At 38.1% G+C, this 20,962-nt stretch overlaps 1 protein-coding gene across 1 annotated transcript in view; it reads left to right on the top strand.

Moving 5' to 3' along the window:
* The window catches only part of adamts7 (ADAM metallopeptidase with thrombospondin type 1 motif 7), a 189,911-nt gene that overhangs the window by 121,735 nt on the left and 47,214 nt on the right, over positions 1–20,962 (top strand). Inside the window, exons 17-23 of the mRNA XM_087261907.1 lie at positions 721–847; positions 996–1,209; positions 4,690–6,381; positions 9,839–9,991; positions 10,106–10,279; positions 12,306–12,452; positions 18,449–18,611. Coding sequence (XP_087118033.1) covers positions 721–847; positions 996–1,209; positions 4,690–6,381; positions 9,839–9,991; positions 10,106–10,279; positions 12,306–12,452; positions 18,449–18,611 — 2,670 coding nt within the window. The remainder of the gene's footprint in view (positions 1–720; positions 848–995; positions 1,210–4,689; positions 6,382–9,838; positions 9,992–10,105; positions 10,280–12,305; positions 12,453–18,448; positions 18,612–20,962) is intronic.

Genomic DNA, 20,962 nt, shown 5'->3' with positions numbered 1-20,962 from the left:
ACAGAAGCATTAAAAATATATATGATTTAGTTTGTGGGGGGTTGGGGATAAACAGAAACATAAAGGTTCTTGATCCTGACTGATTGCAAACACACAGCCAGAGGATTGTCAGACTCATTAGTAGGACTTTAAACACAGCACGCACACACACACACATCCAGGCTCTTGTTATTCTGTTTGTGAACATTACGATGCATTTTCCTTGTCTTGCATTCCCCGTTTGAACCTTGCCCAGTTTGTTTGTTTGTTTGTTTGTTTGTTTGTTTGTTTGTTTATGTTGTTTGATGCCTGCCTTTTGATCATCTGCCTTGACCATGACTCTGGATTGCCCTTATACATCTGTTTGCCCCTGTGTTGACCGTTGCTTGTCTGACAGTTAGTCATTCTCTTTTCAATGAACCCTGCATTTGGATCATCAACTCCTTTGTCAGTGTCCCATTCACAATAATTTACGCTTATTAACTAAATGGAAATTTAAGGATAATTTCTTCCACAGAGGATTAGTTTATTTGCCATGTACTTTGTGCTGTATCCATATTCATTTATTAATTTTGCATAAGAAGGCAAGCTGTGGTACAGTTGTCAGCTGGCTCAGTTTTAAAGCCAGGAAATCGAGTTATTGAACTCTGTGCTATCACCAGATGTCAAGTCTACACTTGTGTGCACTTGCAAATGGGCTTTTTTTCTTAACAGCTGCTCTTCAATTTGTATTTCTCTCAGGTATGCAAAGGCAAATTGTGCATTGTGTCGAGAAAACGTCTGGAATTGTTGAGGAGCATTACTGTGATGCATCCATGAGACCAGATGACAAGCAAACTAGCTGCAATAAGGGCTCGTGTCCTGCCATGTGAGTTTTATTTGACTTTGCACACCCATCGGCAGCAGCTCACAACATGGCTTTTAAAGGCAATCATGAGGGCAGGGAAAGCAGAGTTGATTCCTGTGCTGTGTTTGTGTGTGCGTGTGTGTGTGTGTGTGTGTGTGTATGTTGTCAGATGGTGGGCTGGAGACTGGCAGAAGTGCTCATCTAGCTGTGGGGAAATGGGGCTCAGGAAGAGAACTGTGCTGTGTATTCGGAGCCTCGGGCTTGATGAGCAACGAGCGCTTCAGCCTGCTGAATGTCAGCACTTACCTAAGCCTGAGTCCATTATTCCGTGTAACACGCAAGTGTCCTGTCCTGCAGACTGGACCACTGGAAGCTGGTCAGAGGTGAGTGAATATAAGTGTGCCAATTATATTGACTTCCAGTTGAAGGCAGAATTATTAGCCCTGCTGAATTACTAGCCCCCCTGTATATATTTAATAGAATTTCATTTCTGTTTAATAAAATTATATATTTTTTTAAAACATTTCTTAACATTATAGTCTTAATAACTAATTTCTAATAAAGTATTTGTTTTATCAATTAACATGATATTTTACCAAAAAAAATTCAAGATACTAGTATCCAACTCAAAGTACAATTTAAAAGCTTAACTACGTTAAGTAACAAATTAATAATTAATAAAACAGAAAAGACTTTCTTCAGAAGAAAAATCAAATTTTTGTAAATACTGTGAAACAATTATTGCTCTGTTAAACTTCATCAAACTATATATTGTATTTTATTAAATATTTAAAACATACTTGTTCAGTGTTGTGTGCATTGCCTCATTGAGACATATTCTTAAGTTTAATTCAGTTATACAACATTAGGTTAAAGTTTTTTTACGTTTTTGTCGTCATAAGTTAATTATTACATTCCAACTTAGCACTGTAACTACTGATGTGCTGTTTTAAAAGACATGTAATTCTTACAGAACAAGATATTTTTGATATAAAACTTTACATTTTGCACTTAAACTAGACTAAACAAAAAAGTTGATGAATGGGTTATCATTAATAATTCTGCTCACTGTTTAAAGTCATCATGAAACTGAAGTTAAGATTTTTTCACTATAAAGCTTGTCCACTTTAAATAGTCTTTAAATGAAAAAAAATAGCATTTAGCATTTGTTTATGCTAAAAAATAAGTAGTCTGTTCTGTAAAAAAGGAGTATTATTAACCTAAACTGAGTAGTTTTGTTTTTTCTCAGTCATATTATTTGAAAATTAGGTTTTAATTGGTTTCATCTTTATATTACATGAAATACCATGCAATAATACTACATACAGATTCTTCACAGTTTAGAAAGTTATGAAATTATGGGCCCAATCATACACCTGGCACATTGAGGCGCTAGACGTGTTTCGAGCGATTTGTTACTATTTTCAGACTAGCGCAACACTAATTTTCACATTTTGCGCCACGTTTTTGAAATAGCTATTTCATTTGCGCCACTTTGTGGACTCATGGGTGTTCTGGTCTATAAAGGAGGTGTGTTAAGGCGCATTGTTGGCAAATTACTATTTTTAAGAATTGACCATACAAAATGAATTTTTGTATTTATTTATTATATGCATATTTATATTTGTTTTATAAAAACAAGTTTAGATTTGTCCACCTGTCCGGATTTGGAGTTGTATGCATCACTATATGGGAATAAAATAAAAAGGATGCATGTTTGGATATAACTCAGTTGTTTGACCACACTTCATTATTGTTGTTCATTTATTTGTTTGTTGGAAATTTGATCTAAATTTAGAATTAGTTTTGAAACCAATCTTTGTGCTATATAAACAAAATTAAATATGTAAGCTAATGGATGTCTTCGATAAGTTTCCTTATCCACAAAAGTAAAGAGTAAAAGTAAAGTAAAGAGGCAGAATAGTGGAGGCTCATTCTTTGTCCTCATGCTGCATCACTAGTAAAGCATTTAGTTTTTCCATTTACAAAGTCAGTAATGTAAATAGCAAATGCTCCATGGCGTGACGCAACTGACTCTTAAAGGGAATGGGAGATGACAGTCTGAATGGTTTAATGCACTTTATGCTTAAAACAAACTCATAACTCATTAAAAGAATAAGCACAACCCTGTTAGACTATGCAACGGGGTACAGAGAGATTATTCCGCAATTAAAATTGCAAAAGTGGATTTGGACTTGACCATAATGCTTTGCGCCATGCAGTTTAGACTTTGCGCCTAGATATGGGGGTCACCAATCTCGGTACTGGAGAGCCAGTGTCCCTGGGAGGGTTTAGCTCCAACTTGCCTCAACACACCTGCCTGGATGTTTCAAGTATACATAGTAAGACCTTGATTAGCTTGTTCAGGTGTGTTTGATTAGGGTTGGAGCTAAAATCTGCAGGACACCGGCCCTCCAGGAACAAATTTGGTGACCACTGGCCTAGATCATTAAAATAGACCCTATAATTAGGAAAACCTTAAAAAATGCATAAAGATAACACTAAAGGGCACAAAAAGGTGAACACCTTCATAGTTTAAGTGAAGAAATTCAATTTAGCCATCTATCACCTTTCTTATGATTGTGATTACTTATGGCTAACATGTTTTCATGTGACACATTCTCAATCATTAATTACATCCAAGTGAAGGGCATTGAGTGCCTTTCCAAAACCTCAGTATTATACATTCTGCTGTAGTTATACCAAGGGAGAACTCATCATTCTTAAAATGTGGAACCTCAGTTTTATCTCCTAGAAGACATATCCCTGGTGAGAGAGGAATATTAAATCCAAGGCATCCGTCTAAATGTCTTAACACAGATCCGCAACAAGGGTGAATCTTTATGCACTGTCATAAAGCATGAAAGTATGTGCCAATCTCTTCACATTTGCAGCATTTATTATCATCCAAACATCCCATTCTAAAAAGTCAAACTGGAGTGTAGTAATACCTATGAAGTGTTTTATACTGTAAAACATTTACCTCTTGCTTATTTTATATATCTTCAACTTTTGGATAGAATCCTATTTTGATTATCTCTCAGTCATTTTATTTAGATTGGTGAAAATCTCGTCTACATGTAATTACTTTGCTATCACTTTTTTTCAGTTATATCAGGGGTTCCCAAATTTTTTTACCTGTGACCCCTAAAATAACAACGCCACTGACTTGCCATACCAAAATTCCTTGGAGGTGGTTATAAATATAACAATAGGCCTATATAAGCACAAGCAAATTGACAACACAAAAAGTGCAACAGTCTAACAACTATAGACTATAATTTAAGTAGTCATTTATTAATTTGATTAATTTATTATTAACCTCAGCTAAAGAGACCACTCAGAGATCATCCTCAATGTTCTGTTGTGGCCTGTGTTGATTTTAGTGTATTTAATTGCCATAAAGCTTAACCTGCTGCTATAAAATCAATCTGCTGCAGTTGATGCCATTGCTGTGTTGTTAATCTAACGTTAACACAGTTCAATGAAAAAAAAAATAATTGAAAGCCTGTTGGCTTTTTATTTGCATGTTGTTGTTTTGTACTATTAAAAGCTACATTTTTTATCTTATGTGGGTAACATTTAAAATATGGTAATGCTAATAGCTCAATAAAACTTATTTGACTTTTGGAAATCACCAAGCGACCCCTGTCATTGTCCCGTGAGCCCCCAGGGTGTCCCGACCCTCACTTTGGGAACAGTATTTTCAGTGTTGCAAACACTATATACTTTTTGCTTGCTCCTTGCTTTAGATTTTGGGAGAAATGCGCACAAAACTGTGTGATAAAAAACATTTTCAATAGCTGTCTCGTTTTATTTTTTAAATCATTTTGAAACCTTGACAGCTCTTATTTTTTTCACAGTGCTCAGTGAGCTGCGCCACTGGTTTGCGGATACGTGATGTGACCTGCAGCTGGAATACTGGAGCAGACTGTGATCCGAAAGTCAAGCCCAACTCAACCATGCCATGCTATGCTCAGGACTGCCCCATAAACACAGACATTAGCGACTGGTCAGGAAGTGGCGCTTCCAGCAAAGAGGTTTTCAATGAGATAAATGTTATACCACATGATGGTCACTTCAGTCAGACCAAAAATCAGCCCAGGCAAAATGCTGACCTCAATGACATTGTAGAGAATGATTTCTCACATTACAATCACATTGAAAAGTCCCCTGAAAATTCAATTGTGAAAAATCTTCATGTCGATGATTTCTATTACGACTATAACTTCATCAAATTTCATGAGGATCTGTCATATGACCTCGATGAAGATGATGCGTTTGATAACTCAGGAATAAAACATAAAGATCTGACAGGGACATATGTATCCAATACTACTACCTCATCACCAAGCACCACTGCAGACCAACACAGTACGGCCACTATGTACTCTGATAGCATTACTAAGGGTACTGAAGGTCACAAGCCCCCCAATAAAGGCATTGCAGATGACAATAATGATGCGCTATTTGCTGAAGACTATTTACTTCCTGTCATTACAACAACTGAACCAACCTCTTCAGTTACCAGGTTATTTAATAAATGGAAGGCATCAGGCACTGATTCTGACCTAATGCAGGACATCAGTGTTACAAGGAACCCTCTATCAACAGCAGATGTATCCCTTCAAAACAAAAATGAATTTGTGTCTGACACCTTTTTAACTCCTGAACCAGATTTAATTTCAAAGGGGAATTTAAATAATCAAGATGATTACGATGACGATCTAAAAGATACAACCAAAATTCCCATACCTGAAGATGAGAATGAAGAGTTTGGCGAAGATGTTCCTGGAGGTGAAAGTGAGTGGGAAAGCTTTCAACCACCATCCTTTACTCAACCTTATGAACCTCCTTTAGATTATATATTTCAGGTTGAAACCTATGAAAACAGTGCTGTTCAAAATCCAACTACTCCATTACATTGGAATATGGCCTCACCAACAGTTTCAACTACTCGACAATCAAATCTTCTTAGCAGTGTTTCCAGCAATGACTTTACAAAGCATGAACCAACAACTAACTCTGAGACAAGTGAACCCTGGCCTGCTGTAAGAGAGTTCACTGTGACCTCAAACAGCCTTTCTCAAGAGTTTTCTCCGACTTCCTCTATCCCAGCCAAACATTACAGTAGCATGACCTCAGAAGCTGGAACAACAGCGCTACCTCCTACAGAAATGGAAAGTGATTTTGAGCCCCCGATCTTTACTCCAGTTGAGATTCCGGACACAATCATTTCAGCGGAGACTTACGATTGGTATTCAACAGCCATTGCACTAACTAAGAACAATGGGCCTAGAACAGAGCCTTGGGGGACTACAGTCCCCTTACCTCGCTGGACAGAGATTGATAACAATGAGGTTATTATTGGCCGAATACCGAGACCTTCTGGGCTGAATCCTACTCTCTTTACTCCTACTGAGCAGCCATCTCAGGGCACTAGCAGTGAGCATTCAGTGCATTCCTCAAGCCCTCTGATGCCCACTGGGCTGGTCATGGCCTCCCTTTCCCCATCAGCCTCCCCTGCACACTGGAATAAAGGCAACTGGAGTGCTGTGAGTAGATAATTATGCATTCCTCACATTCTGTAGATATAAAACCCGCATGGGCTGAGAAATTTCAGTGGGCCACTATCATGAAACTCGGCAAATTATGGTGACTACACAACTTTTATGTAATGAGATTTGTTTTTTTATTATAGCAACAAATAGGAATATGAGGGATTTTATTGCTGCTGTTGAAATGGTGTGCACACATAGTCCAGCCCAGCAAGCACACAGCATCATTCATTCATTTATTTTCCTTTCGACTTAGTCCCTTTGTTAATCTGGGGTCACCACAGCAGAATGAAACTTATCCAGCATATGTTTTACACAGCGAGTGCCCTTCCAGCAGCAACCCATCACTGGGAAACATCCAAACACACTTGCATTCACAGACTCATACACTACAGACATTTTAGTTTATTCAATTCACCCGAAGGAAACCCAGGCGATCACGAGAAGAACATGCAAACTACAACAAAGAAATGACAACTGACCCAACCGATGCTCGAATCAGCAACCTTCTTGCTGTGAGGCAATCATTCTACCCACTGTGCCACCCTGAAGCCGGCACACAACATCATAAGACGTTAATATAAAATTAGATTTAGGTCATGACATCAGGTGACCAAAATTCCAATGTCTAGCTAGTATCTAAGGACAATGTTATTAGACAAAGTAACACTGATATTGGGTTGATTTTAGGTTGCATTGGAAAGTGACCAAAATCCAACGTCTGTTAGATGTCATAGTTGTAAAGTTCACACAATATCAAGGTGTAACATGATTTGACGTTGATATTTGATTGATTTTAGGTTGGGAGCTGTACATTGACGTCAGCCTGTCATTGGGTTCTGACAACCCTATTTTCACTTCATTCCACTATGTTAGGGTACGTTGTGGTACAACATCAGTATGACATCATGTTGAAGTTCTGTGCGTGCAGACTGGTTTCATAACCTGAAAATCAAAAGCAAATATTAAGTTTGAATGCAAGAGCTAAGTGCCATCTGAAATTTCATTGCAAAAAGAGCTTTTTTTCTATGCTAATCCATATATATTCTAATTAATAGATAGTAAGGTGAAGACAGGGCTTAAATTTGTGACGGAACACAACGGATCTGGCACCTCTGAAATCTGATCCGGCACCTAATTTTACAGATCACCTCCTCAACCGCCTTCCTCCTCCTTTGCACTTTCACTTTCTTCCACGACTCCCGAACTCTTTACTTTCATCCGCGACACCCCCACCCCACTCACTGTCGTTCATGACACCCTTCCAACATTCAGCCCCAGAATCAAGCTTAAATCTGTTTAAATCAAACAATCCCTTTAATGTTGCTATGGTTTAATGCAGGGCTCCTCAACCCTGTTCCTGGAGATCTACCTTCCTACAGAGTGTAGCTCCAGCCCTTATTAAACACAACTAAACCAACTAACAAGATCTAAAGGAGCACTTGGTAATTAAAGACAGGTGTGTTTGATGATCAAGGTTGTGGTTGAACTCTGTACCCAGGTACATCTCCAGGACCAGGACTGAGCACAATGCTTTCTTTACTACTATTGCTATGTGTGTGTGTGTGTGTGTGTGTGTGTGTGTGTGTGTGTGTGTGTGTGTGTGTGTGTGTGTGTGTGTGTGTGTGTGTGTGTGTGTGTGTTCGTGTTCGTGTGTGTGTGTGTGTGTTCGTGTGTGTGTGTGTGTGTGTGTTCGTGTGTGTGTGTGTGTGTGTGTGTGTGTGTGTGTGTGTGTGTGTGTGTGTGTGTGTGTGTGTGTGTCCATGTGTGTGCGTGTGTTAGGGTTGTGATACCATTAATTCACATCATGATACTATACCAGCTGATCGTGATACCAAGTAGTATTGCGCTACTGTAATTCATAACTCAAATCTATGAAATGAGGAAAACTGTCTGAAATACAACACTTTATATCTCATTGGCTTGCTTAAATTGAGTATTATTACAACAAAATATGCTATATGAACTGGTCAAAAATTGTTTCAATGTTTGTTGTTGCTCTTTTGTATTTTTTATGAGTTTGACTTTTCTTTTTAAGAGATTGTTGCGGTTGTTGTACTATTATACTAAATCATATTGACAGGAACAGAAATGAGCTGATTCAGATGTGCGTTCGAACTAAAATGTTAGAAAACGTGCAATACAAGGCTACCATAAAAATTTTGCAACCATAATGGGCTCCACAGACTATTCAAATAAAATGATCTATTGTTGCACAAACGTGTTGCACACATGCAACACGTATCGTAGATAGACCGTTAATGACGATACTACGGTTTACAAACTACAGTGGCACCACCAGTAATTTGGAGCCTTAGTATCACGATACTACCATATTACAACTTTGTAAGACATTAATATTAGGTTAGATTTAGATCACCAGTGTCTAAGGACAATGTTATTTAGGCATCCAGTAACAACGTGAAATTACGTTGATATTTTGTTGATTTAGATTGTGTTGGAAAGTGACCAAAATCACATTAGGTCAACATCTTAAACTAACGTCATACATCAAATATTGACAATTATTTACCAGTTATGGCATCCAAAATCCAACGTCTGATAGATGTCATATTGGTAACGTCCACACAACATCAAGCTGTATTATCATTAGAGATTGATATTTTATCCAAAATGTAACCAAATGCACATCTATCCAACGTTGGGCATTGACGTTGGTCTGACATTGGGTTCTGACGAAAACCCAATTTTTATTTCCGAGCAAAATGCAAAATCCCACAACATTAAGGTACAAGTCAGTGTGGTGCAATGTTGACATCATGTGCCGTACATTGTAAGAACCAAATGTTCTCTCAAGTATAGCAATACCAATTATTTTTTGATTTTGTGGACACATTATTTTGGTCACCTTGAGAAAAAAAAAAAAAACAGCTCATAAATCACAGAATCACTTCATTCACTGAATACAGTTTTTTTTTAAATATATATTTTCTAATGGTTGAGGTTAAGGTAGGTGGATATAAAATACAGTTTGTACAGTATAAATATAATTATGTCTATGAGGAGACCCAGAGAGATAGTTTTTTATGTTGTGTTTATTGTCATTAGAGAAAAGCAGACAGCCCATATTTATGTATCCTTTTAAACACCGGTCTTAGCTGTGCAGGGGACATTAGGGTGTTTGCTAACACTACATATTCTACTGTTTTTCCTTTCTTTCGACTCCAAAATGTTCTTATATCTATTGGATTGCATTCTGTTTGCATTCTTACATCACTGGTTAAACTGTTTTTGCAGGCTTCTAAAATATGTCATATGACATCAAAAGACTATCCAACACCAAAAAAAAAAAAAAAAAAAGGAACTATTTTATGGTCAATACCATTGTGTACTAATTTAATCAGCCCTAATACGTGAGAATGTTCAGCATTCTCATGCACAACTTTTGTATTGGGAACAGTACTTTATACTTAAAAACAACCTTGATTTGTAGTGCTCAACAAGTTGTGGGCTTGGAGCCATCTGGAGGACAGTGTCCTGCAGCAGTGGAGATGAATCAGACTGTGATTTAGCTACAAGGCCAGTGCCAGCACGCCGCTGCTACCTTCGACCTTGCTCTGCATGGAATATTGGAGAATGGAGTAAAGTAAGTTTGCATGCATGCAGCCAAACTAAATGAATTCTATATTTTAACGAATTCTTATTTTTAACGAATAATATAACAATGAAAGTTGCTGCTCGTTATGTTTTGTTTTGGCAGTGTTCAAAGAATTGTGGTGTAGGAGTAAAAGTGAGAGAGATTCAGTGTCACGACACAAGAGATCAGAGGTCGCTGAGGCCATTTCATTGTCAAGCTACCTCTCCGAGACCTCCTGTCCGAATCCCCTGTAACATTCACAGCTGTTTGGACTGGTACACCTCATCCTGGGGGCAGGTAAAGAGGTTTAGCATTCAGAAGTGGCTTGAAATTTTAAAAATGTATGAAATGTAGAAATTAATGCTGTTGCTTTCTGTATTGTAGTCTGTTTCATGTTCACACACTACAATCCAATAAATAGTTTAGTGGATTTATAAAAAATTGAGTAATAAATAACAATGCTACCTTAAAGTCTCTGAATATCACTTGGGTATCGTTTAATAAAGGCTTAAATTCCAACAGTTTTCTGTAAAATTTACAGCTATATATTTACATTTTTCTTGTACAAAAATAAACTAGCATTATTTTTTGAAGGTATAGTCTCCTTGCAAAAAGGTTGCTGGTTCTTGTCCCATGTGGGCCAGTTGGCATTTCGATGTGGAGTTTGCATGTTCTTCCCATGTTCATGTTTGTTTCCTCTGGGTGCTCTGGTTTCGCCCACAGTGCAAAGACATACACTAGGTGAATTGAATAAACTAAATTGACTGTATTGTATGTGTGTGAATGCGAGAGTGTATGGGTGTTTCCCAATATTGGGTTGCGGGTGGAAGTGCATCCGCTGTGTAAAACGTATGCTGAATAAGTTGGCGGTTCATTCTGCTGTGGCTACCCCTGAAAAATTATAAACTAAGCCAAAGGAAAATGTATTAATGAATGAAAAGTCTCCTTGCACATTCTATTCAAACAGCAGCTCTATTGCAGTCTATAAACTAGTGATTTCTTTAATACAGTACAGGTTTGTTAATGTATTATTTAATATATTAAATTCATTCATTCATTCATTTTCTTGTCGGCTTAGTCCCTTTATTAATCCGGGGTCGCCACAGCGGAACAAACCGCCAACTTATCCAGCAAGTTTTTATGCAGCGGATGCCCTTCCAGCCACAATCCATCTCTGGGAAACATCCACACACACATTCACACACACTCATACACTACGGACAATTTAGCTTACCCAATTCACCTGTACTGCTTGTCTTTGGACTGTGGGGGAAACCGGAGCACCCGGAGGAAGCCCAGGCGAAGGCAGGGAGAACATGCAAACTCCACACAGAAACGCCAACTGAGCTGAGGTTCGAACCAGCAACCAAGCGAACTTCTTGCTGTGAGACGACAGCACTATCTACTGCGCCACTGCATCGCCCTATATTAAATTATTAATGTGTTATTTATCAATCTATATTAATCTATTTTATGCAATCACCATATGGTTATGTGATTTCAGTCATGATCAGACCTGTGAAAAATAATATAGTACAACTAATATTACATATATTACAACTATATAAATGATGCATTATGACCTCATTGGGAATAAAAGAAATGCTAAATTATATTGTGGAGAGGTAAGCGGGATCGAACACCCAATAAGGGGGGAGAGCATGTTAGGAGCCCGGCGGCTTATCAGCAGGTCAATCAGAAATGATAAATAACACCTGTCTTTCTAGTGATTGGGCCGGAGAGACTCACTTCTTAAGGAGAACGGGAGGAGCAGTCTGGAGAGGAGAGAGCACACACACACACACAAACCCTGCTACATGTGTGTTGGCATTTAAAATTAATAAACAGTTTGCTTACCTGAATCGCCGACCCTGTCTTCTTCTTCCCTCAACAACAACGAACTTTAATACATATATTTTGCATTAGTTAATTCAAGTATGTTTACTTTGTATTTTAAACTAAAAATATTTACCAAAACTCATTCTTAAGTCATAATTAAATCTAAACAAACTAAATAAAATGTTGTGTGTGTGTGTGTGTGTGTGTGTGTGTGTGTGTGTGCGTGCGTGCGTGCGTGCGTGCGTGCGTGTGTGTGTGTGTGTGCGTGCGTGTGTACAGTAGACCTATGTAAAATGTGCAAGCTTAGAACAAAAGATCTGAAAAATCTAGTCATACTCTTACCCATAGACCCTCTCTTATCAGAAACGTGATTGAAAGTGGACAATAAAAGCAGATTTAAACATCATTAACCAGTCAATCAACCAAAACTGCATCTTATTGCCAGGTGTTAACAGCTTGATTGTTTCACCATCTATGCCCACAGTGTTCAGAGATGTGTGGAGGGGGGGAACAGCAGAGACTGGTGACTTGCCCAGAAACTGGGAGATGTGATGAGGACCTGCAGCCCAGCTCCATCCAGTCTTGCAATGTCCATCCATGCAACCAGTGGATAACTGGATCCTGGGGTCAAGTGAGTGCCATATCACTCTTGAGGAAGCATACAGGTTGAATGATGTAATTGTTGCAAGTTAACAACACTTCCAGAAAAACCACATGGACAATCACATTAAAGGACATGTAAATGATGTAGAACACAAATAAAAGATGTTTTTTAAGTAACATTTTCATCTGAAATCCATGCAATCATGTGAAAACATCTTGGTTACATATGCAACACTTGTTCTTTGAAAGAAAAAGAAGATGTTATGTTGGAGACCCATCACTTTTGAGATTTTGTCTGCTAGTGGGAACTGCATATAAGGCTATTCCCATACGTATGGTTATTTAAGCTGCTCATAGGCTGCCACTTATTCAAGATTTTGCAGATCATCTAGGCCAGAGCTCCGTATTCAGCTGTGGTTCAGAGTTGTGGTGTTCTCTATTCACTCCTTCAGGGCATGAGATTTATATACATACATGATGTCCCTTTTTATTCAGTATTCATTAATTTAGTATTCATTTATTAATTACCTAACTACCACTGAAACCATTGTTTGGGGGTGATGTTGCAAAGAATTCAAATGAGCATAAAAGGACCCACCAAAGGCATAATCACCCAATGCCCTCAGAGGAGATTTTTATATAAATTTGAAATGTTAGCGTGAAGTCACAATGAGTTTGCCTAGCTTGGGTAAAGCACTCGGTTTAGTAAGATAGTATGTTGAGAAATCGTTCTTCTCCCGCAGGGAAAGTTTCTATTTCTATGCCCTATAGTCTAGATACTATATACTACCCAAGGGGTATGTGTCAACTGTGTCGGAACACATATAGACTGACCTTATCTGGGAATCAGTATGTATGTAGTAAGACATGGGTTTACAGTTTTCCATAGAAAAAAAATACAGATATGGGAGTGCATGTGTAGGGAATCTCTCATATGAGGCACTAATCCCCGGGATGAGTTTCTTACCCACCTAACTCTTTTTACAGAGAGTACAGGCTCCACTTGGATATAGTGAAATCGTTAGACTGTATTTGGTGTCAACCAGTCTCCAGCTCTACATATCTTTAAAGAGGCACCATTCACTAATGCCAAGAAGCAGACAAAACCTCTGAGAGTGAGCTATGATTTGCGGAGGTCATGGTTGGCAATGATTGTCTTAAGCGACAGAAATATCAGCTCAACTGAACTGAGATCTTTAGATCGATCTCTCTGCAGGCATGCAGGACTACAGGAAGATCCCAAGAGGGCATGAGAGGTAACCTAGAAGGCTTTAACCTCCATTAGTTCCTCAGAAATCAGATACTCAGTTAGTGATTCCATGCTCTATGTAGTGCAGAGATGTTAGTGAGTACACATTTAGTCTGTAGAGTGACAGGCTCTACTCCACCACTCCTAGGTGAAGTTTATTTATAATTTTGAGAGTATCCAATGCTTGTGACTGATCATGGCTGGTCCCGCATTAGCCCATTCATGATTCACCAATCAGATGATTCCTCACACTGTTGCACTGTTGCCTCACAGCAATAACGTCTCTGGTTTCAGTCCTTACCAAGCCAGTCAACGTTTTTCTGCGCATTTTACATGTTCTCCCTGTGCTCCTGTGGGTTTCCCCTGGGTTTCCCGGTTTCCTCCCTTTGTCCAAAAACATGCAACTTAAGCTAATTGACTGATCCAAATCAACTCTATAGAAATGCTTCTTGTAAGTTGTTATCTCTTTATACCAATCTCTAATTGTTCATGAGCTACAAACAGCAGGGAAGTTTCTGCGATCTACCTAAGCTCAAACTCCCCTCTCACTCTGCAAACAGGAGGAAGCCCTGGGCTCAAGGATCTTACGAGCTAAGTGCTTTCTCCTTGGACAGCGCTTCATAATCAATCATCAGCTAAGTGTGAACTCTTAAAAGGAAGGATGACAGGATGGCAGCAATTTTCTGGGTTTTTTTAGTAAAAAGAACACCACTCAACAAATAGACTCCAGTACAGGATGTTGACATGTCTTGTTGACAGGGCTTGAGCCATCTGTGTCTCATGTAAAAACCACACATGGATGTTTGGATGAATAGCTCCCATCCCTAAGAGCAAAAGGAGAGGCTGTCTTCAGGAGTTCTTGGGAGTTCAGTGTGGTGCAATCTGCAAGACCTGCTTCTAATTCTTCCTAACCTTATTAAGGGTTTTTGCGAGAAGTCTCACTTAGAAAAACAATTATTCTAAACCAATTTAAGGTAAGGCATACTGCCAACATTTCTATCCAGTAGATATGGCAATGCAGCCTGAGTCCGATTCACAAATCCGAAGCTGACTGGTCTGGCAGTAAAAATACCTTCAAGCCTTAGTGAGTTCCTGGTGCCCTTCTGGGAAATGTGTAATGGGGAAATGGATGTTATGGCCTGTTTCCACTGATTGGTACGGTTTGGTTTGGTATGCTTTTATGGCTGTTTCCACTGTCAAAAGGCGTAACGAACCAAACTGTACCGTACCGTACCAATTTTTCGGCACCCTTTCTAAAGGGTCCCAAACACAAGAAAGGGTACCAAAAGGCAGAGCTAGACGCGCAGCTGAACGCTGTTGGTTTACAGAGATACGTCACTCACTTACAACAACCCAGAATGTAAACAAAGGACCTGCCATGTTTGAAATACACAGCGAGAGATTACAGCGGAATTATATATTCATATATGATCGACCTGATGAACAGCCACACAGCCATGGAGTAGAGCAGAATCTACCCTGTGGTTCCCAGTTTTTTTTACGAGCCAGTCTGACACCCGAGCGGTTTCGCTTTCTTCCTTGCGCTCACCGCATGTCCATATCTGAAATAACAAACTTCTTGAGCTGATAATAATAACGTGCGCTTGATTATTGACGTGCTTTGGAAACCCGATCCCGTGAGAAGCAGACAAATGCGAGAATGACATATTCAGAAAGAAAAGGACAAACACAAGAGTGAAGCGCGGACAAAAAGCCGGGAAAAAAAGGAGCATGGTATTTCTTCAGCAAACGTGAACAAACTGCCTTGTTTTAATTATTATCATCACCTTTTAGACTAATATGAACTGGGAATGATGAAATTACTCTCTAACAGAGTTTACATGTGCTGCTGAAGATTACAGACACAGATGAGAGGTTTGCACTGACTGTGGGCTATAAGAACGAAATGTATAATGTGTGTAGTTATTCTGTAGTTGGTAACATATCGGAGACTGTAGGGTGCTGTATGTGTTCATATACAGTATGTTCATTTATTTATTTATTTTATATAATTACAGACATTATAGTAGGCTATTTTGCACTGTCATTGATCTGCAGTTATAATCAAATCACAAGCCTGATAAAGGTGACCCGTACTGACCGGAACTGTACGGTACTGTACCAGTCAGTGGAAACGAGTCATTATTTACTGTGCCCAACTTTAAGTAACTAAATTCAGCTGACCAAGCTCACAAGGAGGCAGAGGCACTTTCAGCAGGCAGCCTGCACTGTGAATGGACTGGCTAAAAGAGAGCTTGCTCTGATGGAGCGGGGGACACGTAATCCTCCATATCAAAAGAAAGTGACCATACTACGTGACTGGCCAGCAATCTAGTCTGAAACTTTGACAGGGCTTGCTGTGGGTGAACGAGAGGCGCATGACTAAGAATCCAATAAGTGATTACCAGGCTGAACAACTCCCATCGTAATCACCAGATCTCCAGTGATTATCCCACTGAGAAAGCATATTTCTTAGTAACAGAATTGACTCGCATCTGAAACAGTGAGAGTTGCAATCTCTGCACTGCCATAGACAACTCTTGCAGTACAGACATGTACAGTACTACGTGCAAATACAGAAAAATACAATGCATGTAGTTCCAGCATGTGGAGGTCTGGAGGTGTCTAGAGGTAGGAAACTACCTCATTCAGAAGAGCACTGATGGAACAATATCTTGATAAAGACATGCACCAAACATGATTTGCTTCTTTACAACTGCTCTTTTAGACTCCTATTCAACTCTGTGCCCTGGAGCAGCACATTAACTCAAGGAATTGCTCCTGAATGCATCATTGCTTGCACAGAATGGAGCTGTTTCCAGCACACAACCACAGTAGTGATCTGATTTACTCCAAAGAAAAATTCTGAATGAGCAGTTGCCTACGAGTCGCTCAAATACCCATGTGTATGGGTGTGACTTTGTAAACAGATTCCACTCTCCAATTTTCATAAATTTGTTTATACAAACTCAGAGTAGCAGAACTAGAGAATCATTTGCATTTTTTAGAATAGGAATAATAATGTTAGGGGAATTCACAGATTTTTTTTTTTTTGTTTGTTTTATCTAATTAATAACAAAGAACTTTGTTATTGTTTGCTGCTGTTGCTCTAATTAGGAATACTTCTGATTAATTAGGTTAGCCTAAATTTACCTTTTGTAGAGTAAGGATGTCTACAGATATGACTGGATAGTGACTGGCAAACTCCCAAACAAATGAAAGCAGCCTGTATATTTTGTGCTAGTCAAGTGCCAATATATATATATATATATATATATATATATATATATATATATATATATATATAAACTTTTACTTAAAATCTTACGCTTGCTGGCTTGCACACAAGAACATCTGTTTGGTTACATAAGACGATTAAGCTTTACACCAAAAATCTTGTGTGCAGCAGAGAAAAAGCTTCGATCTCTTCACTTCTTTACTGCATAAGATTCTACAGTTAACTAAATATGATAAGAAATCTCCCAAATTCCCTTATAAAACCACCTTCACAACATCTTTCAGTAAAAAAACAAAAAACTTTACCAGCTTCGAATATGTGCCTGTTCTTTTGCGCCAATATATAAAAATGGCTGCAACCCAAATGGAGGAAGAAATTGCTAAGATTATTTAGAAATTTACAATTATCTCTTATTTATTATTTTCTGTCCAGATATTGAATGATTAAGGCAGATAACGGCTTACTCACACAAATGATAGTCAGACACAAATGTAGAAAGGATTACAAATGGACAATCATTGAAGTCAAATGTGCTCGCATGAACTAACAATGCTTCATCATTCAATTAAGTTGATAACATTGGTCTATTCTCTTGGGTACAATCAAGTCATTTGAGCCTCTTCTACCAGCAGCTAGCTCTATGCAACTCTCACATGGTCACCCACTGAAGCTAAGGAGGGCTGCGCCTGGTCAGTACCTGGATGAGAGACCACATGGGAAAGCTAGGTTGTTCTCAGTGAAACCTAATGGCCTCAGTGAGGGCGCACAACCTGTGGTCTGTGAGGGTCCTAATGCCCCAGTTTAGTAACGGGGACTCTATACCCGTCTATATCCGTCTTTCAGATGAGATGTTAAACCAAGATCCTGACTCTGTGGTCGTTAAAAATCCCAGGATGTCCTTCAAAAAAAAAAAAGAGTAGGGCTTTCACCCTGGCATCTTGGCCAAATTTGCTCACTGGCCGCTGTCCATCATCCTAACCCTTCCCAAATCTTAATTGGCTTCATCACCCTGTCTCCTCTTTTCCAATCAGCTGATGTGTAGTGTGCTGTCTTGAGCAATATGGCTGCCGTTGCGTCATCCAAGTGAATGCTGCACACTGGTGGTGGATGAGGAGATTCCCCCCTATGTGTAATGTGCTTTGAGTGCCCAGAAAAGTGCTATATAAATGTAAGGGCTTCCGCTGTGGAAAACAAATGATAGATAAGTTGGTGGTTCATTCCACTGTAGCGACCCCAGGTTAATAAAGAGACTAAGCTGAAGTAAAAAAAGTCCTCAAGCTTTTCTGCATGATCTTTAAGGGTCAAATTTAAGGGTCAGAGACAGTTGACACTGGTAACTTTAAACGTTTGCTGGTGTAAGAATCCTTGACTTCAACTGAAAGTTAAAAAAAAAACACAATAAAAATAAAATCAATGAAAGTAAATAACTTTTCAATCTTAGCTTCAGGTTGTGAATCAATATGATGAAAGATTATTAAAGATCATTTGCCCTAGAGGACTGGGAGTTTCAATAGGCTCATTTGTTGTGTGTTGGCAGTGCTCTGTGTCCTGTGGAGGAGGCATTCAGCGCAGACTGGTCAAATGTGTCAACACTAAAGCAGAGCTAGAAGATGAGAATGAGCATGTGGATTGTGAACACGACCCTCGACCAAACAACACAAAGAAGTGTAACGTCCATGACTGTGACAGCGCCCCCTCTGGTAGGTAGAGATTTGTGAACTAAACACAGTGAACATGTGCTTCGGTTTTCCACAAGATACAGTACACATTAGTACATGAAAATGTAAAATATGTGAGAATGTAATATATGCTGCTCCTGCATAAAGAAGCAGAAACAAGTCTTGTTGCAGATCTTGACAGGTGGAGCTGGGGAGGTTGAGGGTTGGGAAGCTATGTTGCTGCAGGTGTAGCTAGTGTTTTTCAGCGAATGATAAACTTCCAGTGAAAGATTTATGTGACTGTTTTCAATTTCCTAAGGTTCCTTTAACAGCATTGATGTTGTAATGTAATTCAAATATAATCAGTTAAATAGACTTAAGCATCCATTTGGTTGTTAAAGCATGAAAAGAGACGAAAGACCATTTAAACACAGGTGCTGTCATTAGCGGCAGGTTGGTGCAGAAATTCCATTGAAAATACCTGGGCGTCGGTGGCAATAGCCCAGTGGTTAAGTGCGCTGATATATAGCATCATGGTGCTCACGGCAACCAGGGGTTTGATTGCCTAAAAAAATACTGGGTAAAATTAATGTCCGTATTTTAAAGACATGGCACGAAAAATATAACTTAATACAGTGCTTTTTGTTTGGTCTGATACCCACTTTATATTGTATTTTAGCCAGGGAGTGGAGATCACTGTGATTTAAAAAAATCAGAACTTAAACGCAGGGATCTTGTATGGAATGACGTATGGTTGTATGGTTAATTTTGAAGCCTTTGTGCTGGCTGTCCGAAATTAAAAGTTTGTGTGCATATACCCCATTATGCTGTTTCAGGTAATGTAGCAAACTATTTGGATCAATTTCATTGCATACGGAATACAGACAGGCTAGTCATTCACCTTTTTTTTTTTTTCTTGAAGTATTATTTTGTTAAAATGTATTTAATACACATTAATTTATTTAATTGTATTTAATACACTTAATACTACATTACTGTAGAATACAGCTAAGCAAAAAGGTTAATGAAGTAGCTAAAATATAAAATTGGTAGATGCTAATTGGCTTGTGCCATTTCAAGTAAAGTCCTTCTGGTCTTATTGTTATGTCAGATTTATAATAATGTGCAGTATGTCATTGTTATGTTATTTATTTATTTTTATTCATCAAAAATCTTTAAGTTGAACGCTGAAGTTACTTCTATGTACATGTATTTTATGACTTGTTTTATGTTTATATAATATATTAAATACTATTTTGGACATGGGGAATGTGTAATAAATTGGAGTAAAATGCATTACTATCATTCCAGTTTGAATTCCAGTGTGTAATATCGTAAACACCTGTTTAACCGTAAATAATTGAAATAAATAATGACTTTAGATTTACTAGACTTCATTTTATGAAAATGCCAAAGTATTTTAACACTTTGGGAAAAGGAGCATACAGTATGAATATCTTGTTTTTTTATATTTGTATTTTCTCTATTATTTTTTTTCCCAATTTAGCTAGGATAAGTGCATTTTAAAACTGGAACAATATACACTTCACCTTTGACCTGCCTTACCTAAAATGATTCTTTTTCTTGTATTGTTTTATGTCTGTGCATAAAATCAGTGCTGTGGTAAATATGGTGTTGTTATGAACTGCAGTTACCTGGTAGCATGAATACTAATGACATTTGTAAGAAATTGCCTTGCTGTTATCAGCAATCATACTGAAAGAGAGAGTGAAAGAGAGAGAGAGAGTGAAAAAAGAGAGAGAAAGGGAGAAGGAGAAAGAGAGACTTTGACTTTTCACAACACCATTAATGAACATAAAAATTATTTGAATACACCATCCAAAAAATTTAAAAAATTATATAGTTTTTACATGAACAACTTTTTTTTTAATAACAAACATTTACAAATTAAACACCAATTTTCTTGAATCACACACAGTCACCAAAACACCTCCAATACTCCATTTCCATTCAAAATACATAATATTATTTAAATGTTTGTAATCTGTATATTCAATCACCACTCGCGACTCTACTAAAGATTTATACAAAGTATTTATGTTTAAGTTTTCAACAGAATTTTTACAATAATGAGATTTTAAAATTATAAGCTTGGCTTGTCCAATTAAGAAATTGATAAGTGTGCATTTTTGCTGACAAGATTTCTTGTATCTGCAACCAAAAATGAATAGACAATTAGAAAAAATAAACCCTAAAATAAAAAAAATAAAGCCTTGCAATCATATTCTCTAATAGTTCAAGCAATGGTTTAAGTCTGACACATTCATAGAACATATGAAAGACATTGTCGAGAGTGTTAAATAAAGGACATACTGGTCTCATTAATCTTGGACACAAAAGAATTTGAAGCTATAATACAATGTAATATTCTC

Source organism: Danio rerio, chromosome 7, assembly GCF_052040795.2.
Source record: "Danio rerio strain M-AB ecotype USA chromosome 7, GRCz13ab, whole genome shotgun sequence".
Lineage (NCBI taxonomy): Eukaryota > Metazoa > Chordata > Actinopteri > Cypriniformes > Danionidae > Danio > Danio rerio.
Note: the sequence above shows the minus strand (reverse complement) of the source record. Positions and strands in the feature narration are given on the sequence as shown.